The sequence below is a fragment of the Erpetoichthys calabaricus genome, chromosome 9, assembly GCF_900747795.2.
Source record: "Erpetoichthys calabaricus chromosome 9, fErpCal1.3, whole genome shotgun sequence".
Classification (NCBI taxonomy): Eukaryota; Metazoa; Chordata; class Cladistia; order Polypteriformes; family Polypteridae; genus Erpetoichthys; species Erpetoichthys calabaricus.
In genome coordinates this window covers 5867340-5894836 of record NC_041402.2, presented here as the reverse complement: position 1 = coordinate 5894836, position 27497 = coordinate 5867340, and the positions used below count along the sequence as shown (strand labels likewise).

At 42.7% G+C, this 27497-nt stretch overlaps 1 protein-coding gene across 1 annotated transcript in view; it reads right to left on the bottom strand.

Annotated features, from left to right (window-relative positions):
* Nucleotides 1–11301: 11301 nt before the first annotated feature.
* Nucleotides 11302–27497, bottom strand: part of surf4l (surfeit 4, like) — a 79729-nt gene continuing 63533 nt past the window's right edge. The window contains exons 4-6 of the mRNA XM_028809099.2: nt 26137–26180; nt 19950–20136; nt 11302–12481 (exon numbers count right to left, since the gene is read on the bottom strand). Coding sequence (XP_028664932.2) covers nt 12215–12481; nt 19950–20136; nt 26137–26180 — 498 coding nt within the window. The 3' untranslated portion in view covers nt 11302–12214. The remainder of the gene's footprint in view (nt 12482–19949; nt 20137–26136; nt 26181–27497) is intronic.

Genomic DNA, 27497 nt, shown 5'->3' with positions numbered 1-27497 from the left:
CTAAAGTCCTCCTGTCTAACACACCACTTGGTTGCTGTGTGAAGAAAAAACGTCCTAACGTTTGTGTGAAATTTACAACTCACCTTCATGTTACTTTGGAAGAATGGACTGGACAGGACTGGCGGGCTTTTGGGCTGAATGGCCTCATCTTGTGCAGACTGTTCTAATGTTGTCACTGTGTCCCCGACAAAGTCCTTTTAATGTCACCATCTCGATCCACAGAACTAATTCCCTTCATCATTCTGAAAAACTTCAGTCAGGTCTCCTCTTCATCTCTTTAAAGGCTCAGCTCTTTTAATCTTTCCTCACAACTCATCCCCTGTAGCCCCCCATAACCAGCCCAGTCGCTCTTCTCTGGACTTTCTCTTGCGCTGTTATGTCTCTTTTATAGCCTGGAGACCAAAACTACACCCAGGACTCCAAACGAGGCCACTTCTTTCTAATGCAGACCCCCCATAATGATGTCTGGCTGGTGAGGGCTTGTTATCTCTCAGGAAGACCCTTCTGCCTTCTGAGGTCCACCAGCAGGTGCCACACTTTGCCCGATCCGAGTACAGCGTCTCTCCTCTGTGCAGGTGCTTGTGACGTTCTGACTTGGCTTGATGAATGTCACAAGGGTGGATTTTAAATTAAATGTGCATCTCTACATACAGTCATATGAAAAAGTTTGTGAACCCCTCTTAATTCTTTGGATTTTTGTTTCTCATTGGCTGAGCTTTCAAAGTAGCAACTTCCTTTTAATATCTGACATGCCTTATGGACACAGTAGGATTTCAGCGACATTAAGTTTATTGGATTAACAGAAAATATGTAATATGCATCATCACAAAATTAGACAGGTGTATAAATGTGGGCACCCCAACAGAGATATGACATCAGTACTTAGTTCAAATCTAACAGCCTCTAGACGCTGTCCTCCTATAGCCTGTGATGAGTGTCTGATTCTGGATGGAGGTATTGTTCACCATTCTTCATACCAAATCTCTCCAGTTCAGTTCAATTTGATGGACAGCCTGCTTCAAATCATCCCACAGATTTTCGATGATATTCAAGTCAGGGGACTGTGATGGCCATTCCAGAACATTGTACTTCTCCCTCTGCATGAATGCCTTTGTAGATTTCCAACTGTGTTTTAGGTCATTGTCTTGTTGGAATATCCAACCCCTGCGTAACTTTGACTTTGTGACTGATGCTTGAACATTATCCTTAAGAATATGTTGATATTGGGTTGAATTCATCCGACCCTCGACTTTAACAAGGGCCCCAGTCCCTGAACTAGCCACACAGCATGATGGAACCTCCACCAAATTTGACAGTAGGTAGCAGGTGTTTTTCTTGGAACGCGGTGTTCTTCTTCCGCCATGCAAAGCGCTTTTTGTTCTGACCAAATAACTCCATTTTTGTCTCATCAGGCCAAAGCACTTTGTTCCAAAATGAATCTGGCTTGTCTAAATGAGCATTGGCATACAACAAGCGACTCTGTTTGTGGCGCAAGTGCAGAAAGGGCTTCTATCTCCTCACCCTGCCATACAGATGTTTGAATTGTAGAATGATGTACAGATACACCATCTGCAGCCAGATGTTCTTGCAGGTCTTTGGAGGTGATCTGTGGGTTGTCTGTCACCATTCTCACAATCCTGCTCATATGCTGCTCTTGTATTTTTCTTGGCATGCCAGACCTGCTGGGTTTAACAGCAACTGTGCCTGTGGCCTTCCATTTCCTGATTCCATTCCTTACAGTTACAGTAACTGACAGTTTAAACCTCTGAGATGGCTTTTTGTAGCCTTCCCCTAAACCAGGAGACTCAACAATCTTTGTTTTCAGATCTTTGGAGAGTTGCTTTGAGGATCCCATGCTGTCACTCTTCAGAGGAGAGTCAAAGGGAAGGAAGCACAACTTGTAATTGACCACCTTAAATCCCTTTATATCTCATGAGTGGACACACCGGTCTATGAAGTTCAAGGCTTAACGAGCTCATCACACCAACCAATCAGCATTGAGCAGTGACAGGCATTCAAATCAGCACAATGACAAGGGGACCCACCTTTGTGCACAGCCAGTTTTTCACATTTGATTTAATGTCATACAACTAAATACTGCGTCACTAAAAATCTTTTTGTTCAGGAAACACCGCAGTACTCAGATGTTCCTAGGAGATGAAAGACAGACCACTGATATCTTTATTGTTGAAAGGAGAGTCAATTATTATGCAGGCTCAGAGGGGGTCACAAACTTTTTCATTTGACTGTACATACTGCTCAAAAAACTGAAAGGACCCCTTTTTAATGAGAGTATAGCATCAAGTGGGCAATTGATGTGGTCAGTTAAGTAGCAGAGGGGCTTGTTCATCAGTTTCAGCTGCTTTGGTGCACTAGAGGGGCAACAAGGAGACGACCCCCAGAACAGGAATGAATGATTTAATAGGTGGAGGGAGGACACTGACATTTTTCCCTCCTCATCTGTTTTGTCACTCATTTTGCATTTGGCTATGGTCAGTGTCACTACTGGTTGCAGGAGGCCAAAGCTGGACCCTACAGAGGTGGCACAGGTAGTCCAACTTCTACAGGATGGCACATCAATACCATGTGCCATTGCCAGAAGGTTTGCTGTGTCTCCCAGCACAGTCTCAAAGGCATGGAGGAGATTCCAGGAGACAGACAGGCAGTAACTCTAGGAGAGCTGGACAGGGCCCCTCGTAGAAGGTTCTTAACCCATCAGGAGGACCCACCGCTATCTGCTGCTTTGGGCAACGAGGTACAGGATGAGCACTGGCAGAGCCTATAAAATGACCTCCAGCAGGCAGGCAGGCCACTGGTGTGAATGTCTCTGACCAAACAATCAGAAACAGACTTCATGATGGTGGCCTGAAGGCCCAGCGTTCTCTAGTGGGCACTGTGGAGCTCGATTGGCATTTGCCATAGAGTACCAGAATTGGCAGGTCCACCACTGGCTCCCTGTGCTTTTCAATGATGAGAGCAGGTTCACCCTGAGGACATGTGACAGACATGGAAGGGTCTGGAGAAGCTGTGGAGAACGTTATGCTGCCTGTCACATCGTTCAGCATGACCAGTTTGGTGGTGGGGGGGGGGGGTCAGTGATGGTATATCTGGGAAGGCATATCCATGGAGGGACGCACAGACCTCTACTGGCTAAACAACGGCACCACGACTGCCATTAGGTATCGGGATGAAATCCTTCATCAGACCCTACGCTGGTTCCTTTCCTCCTGGTGCACGACAACGCCCAGCCTCATGTGGCGAGAGGATGAAGGAGTTGTTACCATTGACTGCCACCCCCCCCCCCACACGCTCACTTGCCTGACCTCAATCCAATAGAACACCTCTAGGTGGGACATTATGTTTGGGTCCATCCAACACCTCAGCCTGTCCAGGAGCTCAGTGATGCCCTGGTCCAGATCTGGGAGGAGATCCCCCAGGACATCATCTGTTGTCTCATTAGGACGTTGTCAGGCATTTTTTGGGGGGTGTAGGTTGGCATGCAAACTACTGAGTACAAGTTGGAGTTGCTGCAATGACATTTCGGCCAAATGGACTCGCCTGCCTGCCCCATCATTTTGTTCCCTTTGCTTTTTGGGGTGTCCCTCTGTCGGTTGGTCATTTTCATTTCCATCCTCTCGTTCCTCACACGTCTCCATATCAGTCCTTATCAGCAGGATTTATTTTTCCCCATTGAAATCTCATGTGTTTTAAAAAGTGGTCCTTTCATTTTACTGAGCAGTTATATAAAAATCCAATCTGTCTCGCTGTCCGCTCGTCATGAGAGAACTACTTCACGGATTTAGATCGGGCCTTTTTCTATAAATTCTTGAACATTCCGGTTGATTCTGCGACTTCTATCATCATACTAAGTATCAGTTTGCTTACGGCAGCGATTTCTTCACACAAATCTGATAGAGACGGGCTGCAGGGCCCTCCTCACTCACGTGCCAGCCTAGCTAGCGTTACCTGCTTGTCTGTTCAGCAGACATTATCATCTACTGTAGAGATCGTTAAGGACTAACGTTTGACGTTTCTGACAGTGAGATTACAGAGATATCACGGCCACGTGCTCTTCTCCGAGCTCTACACGATCACGTACAGTGCCAACGTGTGATGCTGGAGGGTACCCACCTTCCACTTGGCCAGAGATACCTTGCCCACTTTTTACATTTTTGGCAAAGAGATCACTCGCCCCTGCTAGCAAAACCAAAACTATTGGATATCAAGAGGCCTTCAGCTATGAAAGCTATCAATAGAAATTCTTCTCAATACAAATTATTATTTTTTATTGATTTATTAATTTGGCCTGTTTAACTACTACGCGGGCAACGCCACGGGGGACAGCTAGCACAGCATATTAATACTGTAATGAAAAGTAATGGTGGCCAACCAATCAGTACAATTTAAAATTATGAAGGGAAAGCGACTGGGAGCCCGATCGAATCGGGCTACAAATTCTACCCGGGGTGCAAGGGTCCAGATTTTAGGAGGCCTAGACCCCTCATAGACCCAGTGATCATCAAAGGTGACTGTGTGCTGATGGTGCAGACCTATAAATATCTGGGAGTGCAGCTGGATGATAAATTAGACTGGACTGCCAATACTGATGTGCTGTGCAAGAAAGGACAAAGCCGGTTATACTAACTTAGAAGGCTGGCTTCCTTCAACATCTGCAATAAGATGCTGCAGATGTTCTATCAAACAGTTGTGGCGAGCGCCCTCTTCTACACAGTGGTGTGCTGGGGAGGCAGCATTAAGAGGAAAGACGCCTCACGCCTGGACAAACTGGTGAGGAAGGCAGGCTCTATTGTTGGCATGGAGCTGGACAGTTTAACATCTGTGGCAGAGCGAAGGGCGCTCAGCAGGCTCCTATCAATCATGGAGAATCCACTGCATCCACTAAATAGTATCATCTCCAGACAGAGGAGCAGCTTCAGCGACAGACTGCTGTCACTGTCCTGCTCCACAGACAGATTGAGGAGATCGTTCCTCCACCACACTATGCGACTCTTTAATTCCACCCAGGGGGGGTAAACGTTAATATTTAACATTATACAAAGTTATTGTCTGTTTTTTTCACCTGTATTACTATCATTCTTTAATTTAATATTATTTATTGTATCAGTATGCTGCTGCTGAAGAATGTGAATTTCCCATTGGGATTAATAAAGTATCTATCTATCTATCTATCTATCTATCTATCTATCTATCTATCTATCTATCTATCTATCTATCTATCGATGGTATGCACCGCGTTCCAAATTATTATGCAAGTTGTATTTAAGTGTCATAAAGGTTAAATATTTTTGTTTTCAATTAAACTCATGGATGGTATTGTGTCTCAGGGCTCTTTTGATCACTGAAATCAAATCTCGGACACCTGTGAGAATTTAGTTTGCCCAATTAAAGGAAAAATACTACTAAAGAAGGATGTGCCACAGTATTCAGCAGACCACCATTTTCAAGCAGTATGGGAAAGAAAAAAGGATGAAAAGCGTGAAATAGTTGAGTGCCTTGGACAAGGTATGAAAACCTTAGATATTTCACAAAAACTTAAGTTTGATCATCGTACTGTTAAAAGATTTGTGGCTGACTCAGAGCAGACACGGGTTTGTGCAAAATGAGGAAGGTTTCTGCCAGACAAATACATCGGATTGCTGCTAAAATGGCGCTACAAAGCAGCAAACAGGTATTTGAAGCTGCTGGTGCCTCTGGAGTCCCGCGAACATCAAGGAGCAGGATCCTCCAGAGGATTGCAGTTATGCATAAACCTTCTATTCGGCCAACCCTAACCAACGCTCACAAGCAGACACGGCTGCAGTGGGCCCAGAACTACATGAAGACTAATTGTCAAACAGTCTTTGTTTACAGACGAGTGCCGTGCAACCCTGGATGGTCCAGATGGATGGAGTGGTGGACAGCCACCGTGTCCCAACAAGGCTGCGACGTCAGCAAGGAGGTGGCGGAGTCATGGGGAGAGAGAGCTGGTCGGCCCCTTTAGGGTCTCCCTGAAGGTGTGAAAATGACCTGTGGAGTTTCTGACTGACCCACTTTCTTCCATGGTACAAAAAGAAGAACCGTGTTTTCCGTAACAAAATCATGCGTGACGATGCACCATCTCATGCTGCAAGGAATATCTCTGTATCATTGGCTGCTACCAGCATAAAAGGAGAGAAACTCATCCCCCCCCCCCTTGACCTCAGTTCTATTGAGAACCTTTGGAGCATCTTCAAGCAAAAGGTCTAGGACAGGGGTAGGCAATGTCGGTCCTAGTGAGCCGCAGTATGTGCAGGTTTTTGTTCCAACCCAGAGAAGTCAATTATTGCTGATGAAGCACATATTGCTTAAGTGACATTTTAATGCTTCATTTTAGTGGTCTCGCTTGTTAAGGTTCTCCATCCTTAATTGCTTATTTCAATCTTAAACTGCTGCATTCAGTGTTTTAATTGCTCCTTATTAGCAATAAGATGTAAAAGACAAAGCAGCCAGCAGTTCTCCAGCTAGCTTTTTTCCAATTACATCTGTGTGTGTTCATCATGCACGGTTTGATTTAATAAAACACTTAATAGAAAAATGTGACAGACTGAAAATGATCTGTTTTAGGCTTCAAATCATTTGGATGATATCCTTGGAAAGGAAAAAAAATCTACGATATAAAAGCCTTACATTGCACAGACTAACAAGCCATAAAATTAAATAAGGTCTGAGATTGGCAATGATTGGTTTCTAATTAAGCAATTGGGTTGGAATGAAAACCTGTAGCCACTGCACGGCTCTCCAGGACCGACGTTGCCTACCCCTGGTCTAGGAGGGTGGCAGCTCTGGGAGGCTATTCTGACATCCTGCAAAGAAATTCAAGCAGAAACTTTTCAAAAACTCACAAGTTCAGTGGATGCAAGAATTGTGAAGCTGCTATCAAATGAGGGGTCCTACGTTAATATGGAACTTGACCCGTTAAGATGTTTTTGATTGAAATAAATATGACCTCCTAATGCTGCAAATTCAACAAATGGCCATTTTCAGTTCTTTACAACCTATAAAATGTTTTGTAACTCTGTTGTGCGTAATAATTTGGAACAGTGCATTTTTTTGAAAAACATACCGTTATCATTAGGAGGTTTGTTCAGTAACATTCGAATTATACTCTAACTAGTCATTTAGCCCGTTACAGTAACGGGCGCTAGAACAGTAGTGCATAAACATTAGTAAGTACAGTCTATATTAAATGGCAAGGGACTTTGACCTCATTCTGTTTGTTGGTCGTATTTATCTTTCTTTCAGCCTTTCTTTTGTTGATGTTTACTTGCTGAGCTGACCGTTCTTCGTGGGCTGCCGCCGTGTATTGTGTGTCTTTAATTTTCTGTGACAGTAATACTGTCTTGTACGGCTCTATTCAATAAGGGCGCGCACAAAAAGGCGACCTCAATTGAGTTCCAGAATTCCTGCTGATTGCCAGGTGTTCAAATACTTATGTGCAGCAGTGCAATACAAAGAAATTCTGTACAAATCATACAATGGGATCTCCTGAATTTCTCTCACAGTGAGAATGCACCTACAATGGGAATTTCAGACCCCTCCATTATTTCTAAGTGGGAGAACTTGCAAAATCGCAGGGTGCTCAAATACTTCTGTTCCTCACTGTATTGACGCGAACACCATACATACGGATACTATCAAATTATATAGAAGGATTAGTCCAATGGAACGAGACTGTGACGTGAACATGGGATCGTAAAGAACAGCTTGTTGTCCAAGGAAGTTCTGCTCAAGCTTTATAACACACTGGCGAGGCCTCATCTGGAGTACTGGGGTGGTCTTCAGACTATAAAAAGGACAAAGCAGCACTGGAGAAAGTCCAGAGAAGAGCCACTAGGCTGATTCCAGGACTACACAGGGGGGTGAGTTATATGAGGAAAGATGAAAAGAGCTGAGCCTTTAAAGAAAATGAAGGTTAAGAGGTGACACGACGGAAGCGTTTAAAAATCACAAAGGGAACTAGTCCAGTGGAGATTTAAAAATGAGTTCATCAAAAACATGGGGACAATCTGCACAAGGGCTAGGGGTTCTGCACTGGCAATCGGAAGGTTGCCGGTTCGAATCCTGTAAAATGCCAATAGGGACTCTGCTCTGTTGGGCCCTTAACCTGCAATTGCTGAGCACTTTGGGTAGTGAGAAAAGCGCTATATAAATGCAAAAAAAAAAAATTAAGTACAGGCCATTCAGCCCAACAGTCCTGTCCAGTTAATTCTACCAAAACAACATTGAGTTGTAAACTTGTTCAGGGTAAATGTCACACAAACATTAAGAAGCGTTTCTTCATACAGAATACCACAGACGCCTGGGATAAGGGACCAAGTAGTGTGGTAGACCAGCAGTCGCCAACTCCAGTCCTGGAGGACCACCGTGGCTGCAGGTTTTCATTCTAACCCTTTTCTTAATGAGTGACCCATTACTTCTTTTGAACTAATTTTATTTGACTTGCTCTGGAAGACTCCGACCCCTGAATTGTTTCTCTTTTTCCTTAACTAGCAGCCAAACGATACCCAGACAGGGGTGGCACAGTGGTAGTGCTGCTGCCTCGCAGTTAGGAGGCCTGGGTTCGCTTTTTCCTCCGGCTGCTCTGGATTCCTCCCACAGTCCAAGGGCATGCAGGTTAGGTGCATTGGTGATTCTAAATTGTCTCTAGTGTGTGCCCTGTGGTGGGCTGGCGCGCCCTGCCTGGGGTTTGTTCCTGCCTTGTGCTGGCTGGGATTGGCTCCAGCAGACACCCGTGTTAAGATATAGCGGGTTGGACACTGACGGACAATAACCAGATATAAAATGAGCTAAAACAGGACCAGCAAACTGTGCACATCATCCAATATCTGAAAATAAACAAGGATGAAGGCCTCAGGAATGCTGATCTGCTCAGGTCCCCAAAACATTTTAACTGAGCTCTTAGGAAAAAGGAAAATCCACAATTTCGGACATGTCTGCGAATGCACCGTGAGAGCAAGCCATAGAATTGAAGAACGGGTTTAACTAATGACAGGAATCAACACCTCATTAAGCAGCAGGTTGGAGTGAAATTGCCCTGACCGACTCAGTTGGTCTTCTGTTGGCTCCCTCACTTCACATTTCACTTCTGTTTGGGTGCCATTTAAAGAAAGAAATGAAGCAAATCAGGGGAGCAAATAAGAAAAAAGCAACTCGATTCAAATGAATGAAGAAGTTAATTAGCAGCACAAACAGGGCACTCACATTAAGAAAAGGGTAGAATGAAAATCAGCAGCCGCAGGACTGGCGACCCCTGTGGGGGACTTTCAAAACTCGACTTGATGTAACTTTTGGAAGAATTGAGTGAATACAACTGGCGAGCTTTGCTGGGCTGAATGGTCCGGTCTCATTCAGACTGCCGAGCCGTGGGATGCCACACCTGTGAGGTTGGTGATGCCACTGGGCCACCCGCACACTGCCCTCTGTTTTCCTGTTCTTCATGACTGTTACACCCTGAACAGATATGGTGCACTTTTTTTTTTTTTGGCTTCGAAGGTAATGCTGGAAAGAGAAGAAGGAGCCGGACCACCGGACTAAAGTTAAGTTACACTAAGACACAGACACTTGGAATAAGAAGGTGAACAAGTAGTGTGGTAGGCAGGAGGACATCTGGGACCTTCAAAAACTCAACTTGATGGGATTTTGGAGGAGTTAAGTGGACAGGACTGGCAGCTTTGTTGGGCTCATCTTGTCCAGATTGAGCCCCCAAATCAAGACTTCCTGGCTGTATGAAAAAAGTGACTCAACCTGGGGGGGGGGGTACTGGCAACTACCTGCCCACGCTGGTGGGAATGCTACAAACGTTCCTGCCTTGTGGGTGCAGACGTCACCAACGTTAACCTTAACTTACTGCACTAATCAATCAGAGGCTAGGGATCTGCACTGGCACTCGGAAGGTTGCCGGTTCGAATCCCGTAAATGCCAATAGGGACTCTGCTCTGTTGGGCCCTTAACCTGCCATCGCTGAGCACTTTGGGTAGTGAGAAAAGCGCTATATACATGCAAAGAATGATAGATAGATGTGAAAGGCACTATATAATAGATCGATATCTGAGGCTACGGATCTGCAATGGCACTCGGAAGGTTTCCGGTTCGAATCCCATAAATGCCAATAGGGACTCTGCTCTGTTGGGCCCTTAACCTGCCATTGCTGAGCACTTCGAATAGTGAGAAAAGCGCTATATACATGCAAAGATAGATAGATAGAGAGCTATCTATCTATTATATAGTGCCTTTCACATCTATCTCTCTATCTATCTGAGGCTAGGGATCTGCACTGGCACTCGGAAGGTTGCCAGTTCGAATCCCATAAATGCCAATAGGGACTCTGCTCTGTTGGGCCCTTAACCTGCCATTGCTGAGCACTTCGAATAGTGAGAAAAGCGCTATATACATGCAAAGATAGATAGATAGAGAGCTATCTATCTATTATATAGTGCCTTTCACATCTATCTCTCTATCTATCTGAGGCTAGGGATCTGCACTGGCACTCGGAAGGTTGCCAGTTCGAATCCCGTAAATGCCAATAGGGACTCTGCTCTGTTGGGCCCTTAACCTGCCATTGCTGAGCACTTCGAATAGTGAGAAAAGCGCTATATAAAATCAAGAATGATAGATAGATATGAAAGGCACTATATAATATATAGATGTGAAAGGCACTATATAATAGATAGATCTCTGAGGCTAGGGATCTGCACTGGCTAATCGGAAGGTTGCCGGTTCGAATCCCGTAAATGCCAATAGGGACTCTGCTCTGTTGGGCCCTTAACCTGCCATTGCTGAGCACTTCGAATAGTGAGAAAAGCGCTATATAAAATCAAAGAATGATAGATAGATATGAAAGGCACTATATAATATATAGATGTGAAAGGCACTATATAATAGATAGATCTCTGAGGCTAGGGATCTGCACTGGCTAATCGGAAGGTTGCCGGTTCGAATCCCGTAAATGCCAATAGGGACTCTGCTCTGTTGGGCCCTTAACCTGCAATTGCTGAGCACTTTGAGTAGTGAGAAAAGTGCTATATAAATGCAAAGAATTATTATTATTAACTAATTGGCTAGCGTGTGTTGATCCATCCGTTTGCCCCCCTGTCTGTACACCCTTGTATGTATCGCCCTTTTGGTATAACTAATGGCCCTGACTATCAGAAAAAGATAACGCCTCATGCATTTAGAATTCACCATTTATATACCAAAAAAAAAAAAAAAACCCATCAATACACAACAATGTGGCAACCTGTTAACACGTCCAAAAGAAAAATGTACTTTTTAAATTTTTAATGAAATAAAAAAAAAAAAAAAAAAAAAAATACAATATATCATTTATTTTTTTTCCCAAAAAAGACCTTTATACGTTTAGGCTTTTATTTCGGAGGCAGAACACTGAGTTGAACAAGAACTTCGAAGGCGCTCCGAGTGTGAGCAGTCACTTTGTCTACTGTGCTCATGAAAGACGAGTCTGCAGCATAGCATGATTGTTGGCACACACGCGACACCCACCCCCCCCCTCCCCAATATTGTGTGTGTCTCCTGCCCACTCTAATGGCAACAACAGATGATAGACCTACTGTCCCCCTTTGTCCCTCCCCAACCAAGCCAGAAAAGTATTTAACTTAATCAAAAAAAAAAAAAGTTACTGAAATGAGGACCTGCCTGGCACACCCGCTCCTGCCCACTTGGCACACCTCCATTCTGGCGTGCTAGAAAATTGAAGAGCCAGGTGACGAGAGCTTTGTGTTAGTCAGTGAGGGTGGGGTTAGGGCCTAAAATTGGATATGGGGGGGGGGGGGGTACCAGTTGTTTCATTTTACTGCCTCTTGTAAGCGTTTCACAGATCTGCTGTACGTGAGAGAGAGAGAGAGAGAGAGAGAGAGAGAGAGAGAGAGAGAGAGAGAGAGGCCCGCCCAGGTTTTGGTAAACAGAAACGCTTGTTTGCAGTAAAGTCTTTTCTTGTAGACACACGACGATAACTTAAAAGTATTCTTAAATGTCTGAGTGGCAGTTTTTTTTTTGGTGATTAAAAAAAGGGGGGGGGGGGGGGGCTCAAAATCCAGTAATAAATCGATTCTAGAACTAAAGAAATTACAAAAAGAAAAACAAAAGGCCTAAGAGCTTGGGGGTGGGGGGGGAGCACAGACTTCCTTTGGGGGAGGTGGGCCAGGGTAGGACGTGCTGCTCACCACTCCTTTTTCTTCTCATCCATGGAGACACCCCCAGGGCCCAGTGCAACCACCAGCAGCAGTCCCCCAATGACCGACATCGACTGGAAGAAGTCGTACTTCAGAAAGTCGTGCATTGGCTTGTAGGCCGGGATTGTCCAGAAGGCATTGAAGTAGACGTTGATGGCAAAGAGCCACACCACTAAAGTAAGGGCGGCCAGCTTGGTCTTGAAACCAATCGCCACAAGGATGATCAGCGCTGTTCCCACGATGTTCTGCAAGATCTGTGTAAGAGAAGACATTAAAATAAATATATATACATACATACATACATACAGTGGGTATAGAAGAGAATCCCCCCTTGGAAATAATCCCATTTGTTTTTGCTTTGAACCCTTAAATGAAAACACACAAACCAATATTTTTCCCAACTTTACTTACTCAATGCCACCTCTAACATCCAAGTGAAAGATATCACAGCTACAGTTTAGAAGACCTACTGAGATTAATAAAGGCTCACCCCCCCAATGTCATTTTGTTGACCCCACCCTTTTGCTTTAATGCTTTCTCCTCTATCAGCTTTGCACATCTAGATTGAGTAATATTTGCCCCCCACTCTTCTTTACAGTTTAACTGTTCACGTTCGGTCACATTGGATGGTGAGCGTTGGTGGTCTGCTATCTTCAGATCTTTCCTCAGATTTTCACTGTGACTAAGGTCTGGGCTCTGACTGGCCACACCAGGACATTCACTTTGTTCTCCTTCAGCCACCGTGTGCTCCATTTTGCTGTGTGCTTCGGGTCGTTGTTGTGTTGAAAGGTGAACATTCTGCCCATCTTCAACTTTCTGGCAGAGGGTAGCTGGTTTTCCTCAAAAATTTGACAGTATTTTGCCCCATCCATTTTTCCTTCTACCCTAACAAGAGCCCCAGGCCCCCCACAACAGGATGCTGCCCCCTCTATGCTTTACTGTAGGTATGGTGTGTTGTGGATGGTGAGCTGCATTGGTGTACTGTTTGGTATTGAGGCCAAATAGTTTGATTTTGGTCTCATCTGACCAGAAGACCTTTTTCCACTTGGCATCAGAATCTTCATGGTGCATTCTGGGAAAGCTCAAACGAGTCTTAATGTGGCCTTTCTTGAGAAGTGCGACCCTCCCGAACAAGCCACCATTGAGGAACGCTTGTGAAATTGTTGTCACATGAACACCATTAATGACCACACTTTGCCATCAAATCCTGTAACTCCTTCAAAGTGGCCATTGGCCTCTTGGTAGCTTCTTTTACCAGTTTCCTCCTTGCTCTTCCATCCAGTTTGGAGGATCTAGTAGTACTAAACACTTGCCACTTCTTTATGATGGACTTTACTGAGCTCGTTGGGATTGATAAAGCCTTTGAGATTTGTTTGTCTCCATCTCCTGCCTTATGTCTGTCCACAACTCCATCCCTGAGATCTTTTGAAAGTGGCTGGCCACCCATAGTCAGTTGTTTGCTGTCAGTTGCACTGCCAAGCAGGGGATGAATGCTCCAGGAACAGCTTCACTAATCACACTCATTACAACTGATCACAAGTGGGAGGAAGCCAGTAACTGCAATGGGAATGGTGGGCACTGACACCTGACTGAGTTTAGGAGGGGGGTGATCTTTATTAATCTCAGTAGTTCTTGATTTTTATCATTCTTCTGAACTGTAGCTGTGATGTCTTTCACTTGGATGTTAGAGATTGCATTGAGTAAGTAAAGCTGGAAGAAATATTGGTTTGTGTGTTTTCATTTAAGGCTGTAAAGCAACAAAAATGGGATCATTTCGAAGGGGGGGATTCTTTTCTATAGGGTGGTCCAGATCTAACTATACAACTTTTAATGCAATGCAATAATTGCATAATTAGATCTGGACCACCCTGTATATCCACTGTACAAGCATACATACAGTATAACATTAAAGCCGCACCAATGAAATCTAGAACAGGGTTTCTTATCCGCAGAACAAAAACGCTTGTAGGGGTCTTGTGATCCAATCAAGTCACAAACAGATCCGTGTATCAGGTGAAGCTACTGGAGGTTTGGGCAGCTAATAGCCTCAAGTCGACGTCACAATAAACAATCTCTAGTCGGGAGGAGAGGTCAGCCATGACAACTGCAGTTGCTGATCTCTGTGGATTGTGTCAGTTTATATGACTGAAAACACGAAGGAGACAGCAGATGGCTTAAAAGCTAAGTGTCTGTCCGTGTATCTGTCCAGCTGCTAGGTCTCCGTCATTCCAAAAGATGACATTCCTAGTAATAAAATGGATTGCATTTGTCATTCCAACAGATGGCGCATCCCAAGCGTTAACACCGCTTTTATGATTCAAACACCAAAAGGCCTACTGTATAACAGAGATACACAGTCACCGGCCACTTTATTAGGTACATCTGTTCAACTGCCTCTCTTTAACAAAGACATCATATGAGCCATTTAGAAAAGACAGCCATTTTTATACAGTGGGTATGGAAAGTATTCAGACCCCCTTCAATTTTTCACTCTTTGTCATATTGCAGCCATTTGCTAAAATCATTTCAATTAATTTTTTCCCTCATTAATGTACACACAGCACCCCATATTGACAGACAAAAAAAAGAATTTTTGAAATTGTTGCAGATTTATTAAAAAAGAAAAACTGAAATGTCACATGGTCCTAAGTATTCAGACCCTTTGCTCAGTATTTAGTAGAAGCACCCTTTTGAGCTAATACAGCCAGGAGTCTTCTTGGGAAAGATGCAACAAGTTTTTCACACCTGGATTTGGGGATCCTCTGCCATTCCTCCTTGCAGATCCTCTCCAGTTCTGTCAGGTTGGATGGTAAACGTTGGTGGACAGCCATTTTTAGGTCTCTCCAGAGATGCTCAATTGGGTTTAAGTCAGGGCTCTGGCTGGGCCATTCAAGAACAGTCACAGAGTTGTTGTGAAGCCACTCCTTCGTTATTTTAGCTGTGTGCTTAGGGTCATTGTCTTGTTGGAAGGTAAACCTTCGGCCCAGTGTGAGGTCCTTAGCACTCTGGAGAAGGTTTTTGTCCAGGATATCCCTGTACTTGGCCGCATTCATCTTTCCCTCGATTGCAACCAGTCGTCCTGTCCCTGCAGCTGAAAAACACCCCCACAGCATGATGCTGCCACCACCATGCTTCACTGTGGGGACTGTATTGGACAAGTGATGAGCAGTGCCTGGTTGTCTCCACACATACTATTTAGAATTAAGGCCAAAAAGTTCTATCTTGGTCTCATCAGACCAGAGAATCTTGTTTCTCACCATCTCAGAGTCCTTCAGGTGTCTTTTAGCAAACTCCACGCGGGCTGTCATGTGTCTTGCACTGAGGTATGTGTGGAGACAACCAGGCACTGCTCATCACTTGTCCAATACAGTCCCCACAGTGAAGCATGGCGGTGGCAGCATCATGCTGTGGGGGTGTTTTTCAGCTGCAGGGACAGGACGACTGGTTGCAATCGAGGGAAAGATGAATGCGGCCAAGTACAGGGATATCCTGGACAAAAACCTTCTCCAGAGTGCTAAGGACCTCAGACTGGGCCGAAGGTTTACCTTCCAACAAGACAATGACCCTAAGCACACAGCTAAAATAACGATGGAGTGGCTTCACAACAACTCTGACTGTTCTTGAATGGCCCAGCCAGAGCCCTGACTTAAACTCAATTGAGCATCTCTGGAGAGACCTAAAAATGGCTGTCCACCAACGTTTACCATCCAACCTGACAGAACTGGAGAGGATCTGCAAGGAGGAATGGCAGAGGATCCCCCAAATCCAGGTGTGAAAAACTTGTTGCATCTTTCCCAAGAAGACTCCTGGCTGTATTAGCTCAAAAGGGTGCTTCTACTAAATACTGAGCAAAGGATCTGAATACTTAGGACCATGTGATATTTCAGTTTTTCTTTTTTAATAAATCTGCAACAATTTCAAAAATTCTTTTTTTTGTCTGTCAATATGGGGTGCTGTGTGTACATTAATGAGGGAAAAAATTAATTTAAATGATTTTAGCAAATGGCTGCAATATGACAAAGAGTGAAAAATTGAAGGGGGTCTGAATACTTTCCATACCCACTGTATGTGGACAAACTAACAATCATAAATGTAATGATCATTTTCAGTATTTGGTTGAAAATTCTCTCCCGTCAATGACTGTCTGAAGTCTGAACCCATGGCCGTCTCCAAGCGCTGCATGTCCAGCCCAGTGATGCTTTGCCAGGCCTTTACTGCTTGCTTGTTTGTTGGACTTTCTGCCTTCAGTAAGTGACCTGCATGTCCATTTAGGTTGAGGTCAGTCGATTGACTTGGCCACTGCAGAATATTCCACTTCTTTACCTTGTAAAGCACTTGGTTTGCTGTCCCAGTACGTTTGGGCTCCTTGTCCATCTGTACCATGAAGTGTTGTTGTATCAGTTGTGCAGCATTTGTCTGAATCCGAGCAGACAGTATGGCACCCTGGACACTTCAGAATTCAACCTACTACTTCTGTCAGCAGTCACATCATCAAAAGACACCAGTGACCGACCCCTGTTGGCAGCCATGCATGATCAGGCCATAACACGGCCTCCACCGTGTCTCACAAATGATGTGCTATTCATCAGATCATGACCGGCTTCTTCTCCATTCCATACTCTTCTATTTCCATCATTGTTCTACATATTGTTCTTAGTTTCATTTGTCCAAAGAAAACTGTTCCAGAACTGGACTGGTGTTTTAAAAATGTTTTCTGCCAAAGTATAATCTGTCCTTCCTATGCTGGAGGATTCCCAGTGGTCTGCACCTTGTGGTAAACCCCTCTATCTTTACTTTCATGAAGTCTTCTCTTGATTGTAGACTTTGGCAATGATAGGCTGACCTCCTGGAGAGTGGTCTTGGTTTGGCTAAATGTCACGAAGGGGTTCTTCTTCAACAAGGGCAGAATTCTGCAGTCATCCAGCACAGTTTTCCAGACCTTCTGGTGTTGCCGAGTTCACCAGTGTGTTCCTTCTCTTTAAGAATCTACCAAACGATTGAGTTGACCACTCCTGGTGTCTCTGCCGTCTCTCTAAAGGGTTTGTTTTGTGTTCTCTGCCTGTTGTTTACTTGCATGGTCATCTCTTTGGACCTCATACTGAGAGTTCACAGCCACAGCTTCCAAATGCAAATTCCACACTTGTAATCAATGACAGACCTTCTACCTGCTTAAGAGTTCATGAAATAACGAGGGACCTGCTCACACCTGGCTATGAAACAGCTGGTCAGTCAAATGCCCAAATATATTTGAGCCCCTGGAAATGGGGGCTATGCCAAAAACGGCTGTCATTCCTAAAAGTTTTTTTTTCTGTTAAACCCCTTAAAGCTGAAAGTCTAAACTTTAATCACATCTTGATTTGTTCGGTTTCAAATCCACTGTGGTGGCATACAGAGCCAAAAATATGAAAATGGTGTCACTGTCCAAATGGACTGGACTGTAAAAATGTTCTTTAAATTTACCAATCTCCTAACTTAAAACATTATTTTTTTAACACTAAAGGTTTTTAATCTTTGTAACTTGTGCTTATCATCTTCCATAATTACAAAATTTTTGGTTCAAAAATTACTAATCATGCAAATCCCCCAAACTATGCAACTCTTCAATTCCACCAGGGGGGGTAAACGTTAACATTATACAAAGTTATTGTCTGTCTGTATACCTGCATTGTTATCACTCTTTAATTTAATATTGTTCTTTATCAGTATGCTGCTGCTGGGGTATGTGAATTTCCCCTTGGGATTAATAATCTATCTAATCCTGCCTACTACACCAAATACTATTTATCTATCTAATCCTGCCTACTACACCAAATACTATCTATCTAATCCTGCCTACTACACCAAAAACTATTTATCTATCTAATCCTGCCTACTACACCAAATACTATCTATCTATCTATCTAATCCTGCCTACTACACCAAATACTATCTATCTATCTAATCCTGCCTACTACACCAAATACTATTTGTCTATCTAATCCTGCCTACTACACCAAATACTATCTATCTATCTATCTAATCCTGCCTACTACACCAAATACTATCTATCTATCTAATCCTGCCTACTACACCAAATACTATTTGTCTATCTAATCCTGCCTACTACACCAAATACTATCTATCTATCTATCTAATCCTGCCTACTACACCAAATACTATCTATCTATCTAATCCTGCCTACTACACCAAATACTATTTGTCTATCTAATCCTGCCTACTACACCAAATACTATCTATCTATCTATCTATCTAATCCTGCCTACTACACCAAATACTATCTATCTATCTAATCCTGCCTACTACACCAAATACTATTTGTCTATCTAATCCTGCCTACTACACCAAATACTATCTATCTATCTATCTATCTATCTATCTATATCTATCTAATCCTGCCTACTACACCAAATACTATTTATCTATCTAATCCTGCCTACTACACCAAATACTATTTATCTAATCCTGCCTACTACACCAAACACTATCTATCTAATCCTGCCTACTACACCAAATACTATTTATCTATCTAATCCTGCCTACTACACCAAATACTATTTATCTATCTAATCCCGCCTACTACACCAAATTCTATCTATCTAAATATTCAAAGGATGAATGGGTTTCACATGTAACAGTTGAATTGGAACCCTGGTCCAATGTGCACCTGGCATATGTCCGAGTCTCATATCCTTCTGAGCTTATGCTTAAAAATTAATGCTGCTATTTTATTATTCAGTAGGATAAATGTATTTCTTATTTTATATAACCCCTTAAGAGAAAAATGTTATATTTATGGCATAACCATCCTTCTATAGTATTGAGTATCTTGTTTTTTGTACCCATCTGGATCATAAAAAAAAATTCTTTTAAACCATGAGAAACCGGATGAACATGGAGAAACTCGCACGTCTCCTAAAATAAGAATACATTTTAAAATGTCACATACATCTTAAGTGAATAGGACTATCAATCAAATTGTGGTCATTTAGGGTATCGACATTTTGATCTGTCCCGGTGTAACCAATCATGTTAAAAGTTTTTTGATTATGTAATGAATTCCTCTTTTGAGTCGTGACCTAATCAACGAATTGTACAGGGTGGTCCAGATCTAATTATGCAGCTAACTGTTTGACTGACGACCGTCTCCCTGCCGTTTTTGGAATGCAGGGCAGGTGCTGCCATCTATTGGCAACAAAAAGAATTTTAAGTGAAATCTCTATGTGCAGGGCAGGTGCTGTGAATTCTCTATGTAATAAACTTACTAAGTTATAGCATAATGAGAATTGCATAATTAGATCTGGATCATCCTATATAGATAGAGTGCAGAGGACACTTTATTCTGGTAGCATGTGGCTAACATGTAATGCACTTGTTACCTCTTGCGAGATTTAGAGAAAGAATAACGATTGACGTTTTCTCCTGCACGTGTTTTACTGCTTAAATCGGGGCATTCCAGTGGGGGGTGACTGTATTCATAATTTTTTTCCCCACACACAGTACAATCTGAAGGTGTCCAAGTTTCAACATCAACATGTCCGTCACACTGACAAGGATTTGTTTTATACCAATTTAGAATGTCTGGCTCTGAAGAATGGGTGGTCCCAAAACACGTCTGCCAGAAGCACGTGATGAAGACTGAAACGTGGATACCCTCCCCAAATTGCAGTATGGAAGACATTCTGGCGACAAACAAACACAAAAAAAACTACACAGCATACTCACAAAAAAGAAGCTGAGATCGAAGTGCAGAAGCGTCATGAACATCAGGACTAAGAGGACTCGTCCGCCCAGCTGCATGTACTGTTTCGGAGAGCTTTCTCCCATGGTTGGTACTCCAGCAAACATGCTCTTGCCCTCAGAGCGAGACTCTGCCAAAAGGAGCAGGAGGCCACCACCCAGTGCCAAGTTTCTACAAAGAGAAGGAGTAGAAAACATGGATATATAGCAAGGCTGAACTTAGAGTTAGCAATCCTATGATGTGCCTTAAAGATGGACACACAACATCTAAACATAAAAGTAGACATTTGAAATCATTTATTATATTATATAGAAATGGCAATTACATTGTTTTGACCCTGACCTATTAAGAAAACCAGTTTTACTACTGAACGCAATCTCCACAAACACTTAGTTTTTCTGTCTTGTGCGACCCAAATTCTGTGGCTGACTTGGCATTTCCATCAATGGCACAGCATCTGCCACAGAGGCAAACTTTCAGACCGGCCAGCAGGTGGCAGTCACACAGTCCCAGGTCTAGAGAAAAGGGTGAGGTTGGGATCTCTTCAAATACACAGTTTAATTGAGAAGGCCTTGCAACCCACGCAGTACGAGCAGAAAAGGGGTGGCCGACGTCTTCCATCAGCACTTTTCCATCAGGGACTGCCACTAGGGCCATCACGTAACCGACACTTTCATCGTCACAGAAACTGTACACATCATCTTGCTGGTATTGACTTAGTCCATAAATTTCTGTGGTGTTGGAGAACCCCCCCCTTCATGCTTCCATCAACATAATTTGGATACCAGAAGCATTCTATTGAGGTTTCATCCTCTAATTATGAAATGCTTGTAAAAATTTCTCTCAGTCTGCATTTTTTTAGTTTAGCATGATGCACAGTATCAAGGTCTAATGAACAAATGCAATGCATATGTTTCTGTTATATGCCATCAGGTATGTGATTTGTAAAAGAAGATTAAATGTTTGTTTTGCGCAATCCGTTGGAATGGTACATACAATGCATGTCTGTTATATGCCATTTGGTATGGGTTTTGTAAAAGTAGTGTTCAGATTTGTGATGCACCATGTGTTGGAATGAAAAATGCAATGCATTTTATTACTACAAATGTTTGTGATATCTGTTAGCGTGACAGACTTTGCAATCGGACAGACACATTTTTTTTTTCCTCCCCAAACTATAAAATGTGCAAAAATGTTATCCACCAACTGAACCAACCCATCTGGTTTAAATCTAAGTAATCAATACAGACCACTCCCTGTCAACATTTGCAGTGCACTTATCTAATGGAGTGTATTTTGTTTGCAATGCATGTAGTGATATAAAGCATTGCATTTGTCATTCCAGCAGATGGCGCATTACAAATATTTGTAAAAATAAAATGAATAGTAACAGAAAGACATACTCAATACATATGTCTCTGTTATATGCTCTCTGTTATGGGATTCATAAAAGCAGTTTTAATATTTGTGATGTGCCATCTACTGGAATGACAAATGCAATGCATTTTTAACTACACATTTGTGATGTGTTAATGTTCTCAGTGCACTATCTACTGGAGTGTATTTTGCAATGCATGTGTCATTAAAGCAGATGGTGCATTACAAACATTTGTTGAAATAAAATGAATAGAAATAGAATGACAAACACAATGCATATGTTTCTGTTATATGCCATCTGGTATGGGATTTTTTAACGGTAATTTTAATGTTTATGATGCGGCATCTGTTGGAATGACAAATGCATTGCACTTGTCTTTGTTACATTATATGTCATTTGGTTTGGATTTGTAAAAGCAGGGTTAATGTTTGTGATGCACCATGTGTTCAAATGACAAAAGCAAATGCATTTCATTACAAAAAATGTTTGTAATGCGCCATCTGTTGGAATGACAAATGCACTGCACATGTCTGTGTTATATGCCATTTGGTTTGGATTTGTAAAAGCAGGGTTAATGTTTGTGATGCACCATGTGTTCAAATGACAAAAGCGAATGCATTTCATTACAAAAAATGTTTGTAATGCGCCATCTGTTGGAATGACAAATGCACTGCACGTGTCTGTGTTATATGCCATTTGGTTTGGATTTGTAAAAGCAGGGTTAATGTTTGTGATGCACCATGTGTTCAAATGACAAAAGCAAATGCATTTCATTACAAAAAATGTTTGTAATGTGCCATCTGTTGGAATGACAAACGCACTGCACGTGTCTGTGTTATATGCCATTTGGTTTGGATTTGTAAAAGCAGGGTTAATGTTTGTGATGCACCATGTGTTCAAATGACAAAAGCAAATGCATTTCATTACTAAAAATGTTTGTAATGCGCCATCTGTTGGAATGACAAATGCACTGCACGTGTCTGTGTTATATGCCATTTGGTTTGGATTTGTAAAAGCAGGGTTAATGTTTGTGATGCACCATGTGTTCAAATGACAAAAGCAAATGCATTTCATTACAAAAAATGTTTGTAATGTGCCATCTGTTGGAATGATAGACAGACAGCAATCAGGCGGACACACAGACACTTGTCCTTTTATTAAGGCGAATAAAAGAACTAGATTAGATGGGCCCCTCTATTTGCACTGCTCTGTTTCTCTTTTTGGGTGTGGGGTGAATACAGAGTTCTTTTCTTTGAATTAATTTTGATGTATTCTGTTGTATCTGCTATACGGTATTATTTGATTGGTTAAGGTGTATTATTTTGTAACGTTTTGTTCTCAAAGAAAGGACGGTGGGGGGGGACTAACAAACCTCCAAAGCTGAATTGTTCTCTAGAGTCACAAATATCACACTGGTTGGATTTTGTTTCAGGTTTTCAGCATTCACATTGACTTCAATGACAGACACTTGTCAAGTCACATATTTAGCACACATGCGCTAATCTCTGGCCACTTACAGAATCATCCACCTGGGGTATCCATTTCAGGCTCAGGCTCAAAACCCTCTGACCACCACTTGTATAATTGACTTCTAAATGTACAGGTAAGAGCCCTCGCTACTCTTTTCATCATTTGCCTCTTTGCAGGTAAAGAAGAAATGTATGAAGAAATCAAAGAAAAGGAGTACAGGGTGGCAAGCACATGCAATTAAGGACAACATTTTTTTGTCCCCCAAAAGAATTGGAACAAAAGTGTTAGCTTTACCGAGAAAGTGAGCAGTGAGAAAAAAGGATCTGTGAGGTAATTACTTCCAAAAGAATGAAGACAAAACGGGCAAAAACTTTTGGAGGGCAATATTTTAAAGATGCAATGAGCTGAAAGAAGAAAAAAAAAAAAATAAAAAAAAAATCAGAAAATGGCAAGGCTACAATTCTTTGCCCCCCTGACAAAGAAAAGTCAATTGTGCCCCCTTTCTTACTCGCAACTATAGGTATTGCCAAGATTGGCACACGTCTCGAGGGATCTTAGCCCACTCCTCAATGGCAAATTGCTTAGACTTTTTTTCAGGCATGGACCTCGACTGTGAGCTCCCACCAAAGAATAGGAGTAAGATGTGGGCTTTGAGAAGGCCGCTCTGGGACCTTCATTTTGTTGTCCTTCAATAAGTTATGGAGCAATGTCGATGTGTGCTTGGGGTCATTATCTTGTTGAAAAACCCAAATGGCAACCTAAAGACAGACTAGCAGCAGATTTCTTCACATTATCCTTCAACATGTTAACATAACCTTCCTTCACGATCCCCTTGTACCCACAAAGGTTCCCTGTGTCTGAAACAGCAAAACCCCCCCAGCACCACCCATAGCTTTATGCGCCCACCTCCATGTTTAATTGTGGGAACTGTTCTTTTTTACGATTAAAGGCCTTGCCCTTCCTTCACCCAACGTCCATGTGCCCGGACAGCTCTAGTGTTGTCTCATTGGACAAAGACTCCCAAAAACTCAACACCTCCAAGTTTCAGATGGTTCTGGGCAAACGTCAGTGGAATGTGTGGGAGATGCGAGCTTTCCTGGGTCAATGGCCTCGAAGCCCACATAACAGTCTTTTTGAGACTTCAAGTCCAGAAGACACAGGTTCATTGTCAATTGCAGACATGGACAAATTTGATGATTCCCCTCCACAAAAAAAAAAGAATCACGCCCAGTTGTCTCTGAAATAACTCACTGGCACCCATCGTTGCTTATTGAGTATTTAACACAAATCTTTTTGCTTAAGAGTTTGGATTCAACAGAATATTTCAAATAAGAACTCAAATGAAAATGGCAATGAACAAAAATGATGGGACCCGTCGCCTAAAATTTTTTGTAGCACAACCTTTAGAGTTTGCAATCCCTGCACACCATCCAGTCCTGGAGCTCTCCGTGAGACTTCTGCGCCTGTCCACAGGTCATGTGCTCCAGTGGTGTCAGGTTTTGAAGGCGGTCTTCTCCAGACTGCATGTTTATCCGTTTTATCCTTAGATGTTTGATGGGATTCAAATCAGGGCTCACAGAAGGACACTTTCACAACAGTCCAATGTGTTGTTCTTTGCCATTCTTGGTGCTTTCCGCTGTGTGTTTTGGCTCCTTATCCTGTTGGATGATCCACGACCTGTGATTGAGACAGAGCACCCTGACCCTGGGCAGGATGTTTTCGATCCAGAATGCCCCTAAAACAGAAGTGAAACTCCTCCATGATTCTTGGTCTGGTGTTCTTCTCTTTGAAATCTTTGTTTCTTCATCTGTGGACACTGAGCTGATTTGACTGGTCAAAAAGCTCCAAGTTGTGTCTCATCTGTCCAAAGGAACATTCTCCTAGAAGCAATGTGGTCTGTCAATATGTATTTTTGCAAATTCCAGTGTGGCTTTTTATTTTATTTTTTTTGCTGTGGAGTCCTGCTTGGTCTTCTCCATTGAGTCTACTATCACTCGAAACGCGACAGATGGTGCGATCAGACACTGATGGGCCTTGACCTTGGAGTTCAGCTTGGATCTCTTTAGACCTTCTCTACCATCTTCGGTTTTTGTCTGCCATTCTCACTATCCTTTCTGCCCATTCTAGGGGCGAATTTCCTCTTGTTGCCACGTCCACGGAGGTTGGTTGCAGACCCATGGACCTTCAACTTCTTAATGATATTTGCATCTGTTGTCACAGGAACATCAAGCTATGTGGAGATGGTGGTCTTCTAGCCTTTGCCTTCAACATGCTTATCTATCATTTTCCTTCTAATCTCCTTAGATGGATCTCCTCTTCTTTGCTTTCTCTGGTCAATGATCAGTGTGGGACACAAGATGACACCAAACAGCAGAGTGATGACTTTTCTCCATTTAAATCGGCTGAGTGACCGATTGCACAATTGAATTAAAGAAAACAGCTAATTGGAATAAAAAAAATGATTGAGGATCTTTTCTAGGGGTAGCAACAAATATATTAATGCCATTTTACATCTCTTTGCAGAAGATCTCTTGCTACACTTGATATCTCAAAGGCATGCAGGTATACAGCTTTTCACTGCACTTTTTCCAATAAGCTATGAGGTGACCAACAAAGTGGTCCACACATGAACATCTTTACAGAGATCTGGAGGTTCTCACCTCTCATGTCTTTCACTTGTGACCATGCCCAGGTTTGTTTCTAATAGGAAGTGCCACCTTGAACTTTGCGATCATGCAACAATGTACTGTATAGCTGTTCTGGAAACTGTGAAGCACTTTACAATGACAGTATGGCCGTCTCCCTTGAGACAGGCCATCCACTACCTTCTTTCTGAGGTCCAGACTTTCTTTGGTCTCTGGCCCGATGACATGACTTGTTACAAAGACTAAGCATGGTGGTGGCTCTCACTCCGCCTTCAGGTGCCATCGGTGCCACTCAGGTGAGTCCATTTAGCAAAACGTAGTGCTGACTGCTTGGTGCCATCAAGTCTGGTGGGGTTCAAGTGTGGTTTGAAACTTGGAAAGTTCAATCTTCTTTGTGTCCCATGCGGAATTCAAATGGGAGCTAAGAACTATGACACCCCAAGGTTTGCAATAATTTTCTTAAAATGTATAAAATGTACCAAATGGGGCCTTTACACTGATGGATGTTTTACTTTGTAAGGTCCCCGTTAATATTGGACAGGAGTTTAGGAAAATGTTCCATTTCTATTGGGGGGGTTAATCATTTCATCCTTAACTTTAAACACATTTACCTTCCAGACTTTGGTGATCTTAAAACATACAGTAATAAACAGTTTACAAAAAAAACATGATCCATACCTCATAAGAAATTTAACATCCCATAAAATGCTGTATGCAACAGTCTGCAAGTGTAAAAGAAAGAGACGTTAGACACATCAGCCAAGTAAACATTTTATAGCTCAACATTATTAACTTCTGGGGACTGGGGGCAGCATTAGTGCAAGCAAAAGTTGCCCAAGTTCCTCTGTGTACAATTATTTTAATTAAAACATACAGAAGACTAACACCACATAATGCTTATACCATTTTTTTATGAAGTATTGCCAGAAATTGAATTAAATTTTTAAAAAGTATTTTGCATATAAATCCAAAGGTTTCTTCTTTAGTTTAAGGATTAATTCTGCAAGCAGAGTTGATGTGATTAGGACTAATATCAGAGGTTGGTGATAGAAAATCATTTATGGTAATTCCAGCATAAATTTCAAAGATTGTGATGTAAGCAAACCAAAGGACAAATCAATTAATTGTTAAATATCGACACTCACATGCGCATAGGAGGCAGTCTATGAACTTAACTAAGGGTCAAATGCAGGGTCAGGGGTTGACAAAGTGCACCAATGTCTTCTCTCCCTCCTCTGCAGAACCGCAGAAGGGAAGACCAGCTAAAGCCTAACCAGCTTCTACTCCCCTCTCCAGACCACACCCTCCTGCTGACCTCACTTCCGCCGGTGCCCTGCTGGACCCTCCTCTTCCCGTCCACCGCTTATAAAGCCAGTCACTTGCCTTCCCCATTCAGTTCCATTCTGGACTTGGTCTTTTGGGACTACTCTACAGAGCTATCGACACTAATGACAATATACAGGGTGGATCCCCAAAACCTTTTACTTCTTTCTGTGTTCTCTTTGACAAAATATAGTACCTCAGATAAAAACGGGGCCTAATGTGGACTAATGCCATCTCCAATAGCTAAAAACTAAAATGGATGGCTGCTGTACTGGTGACGCTTTGCGAAGAATGTGGGAGCGTATCAGCCGACGTCACCCAAGTAGTGCACCACTCAGACTGGGCAGAGACGGGCTCTGCACGGCAGAGAATTGAAGGTGTCAATTTAAGCTCATACCACAAAGAGTTTGTCTCTGTGTCAGAGAACGCTGGTTTCACAGTTCACCACAGTGCAGATCTTCAAACCGAGATGCTTCATGGTGCGAGTCCACAACAAAATCAATGGGCGATAAAAGTGGGATTTGCACTATGGACGGCTGAGAGTGAACTAAAAAAATCAAACAAAATAGATGACCACAGTAGTGGCAACAGTGTTTGTGTTTCAGCCAGTACCTTCTCTGTGTAGAGTTCAGCTGACATCACCAGGGAAGCGCACCGCTCATACTGGGCAGAGACGGTCTCTGTGCAGTCTGATGGATGAAGGTCTCCCTTTAGCT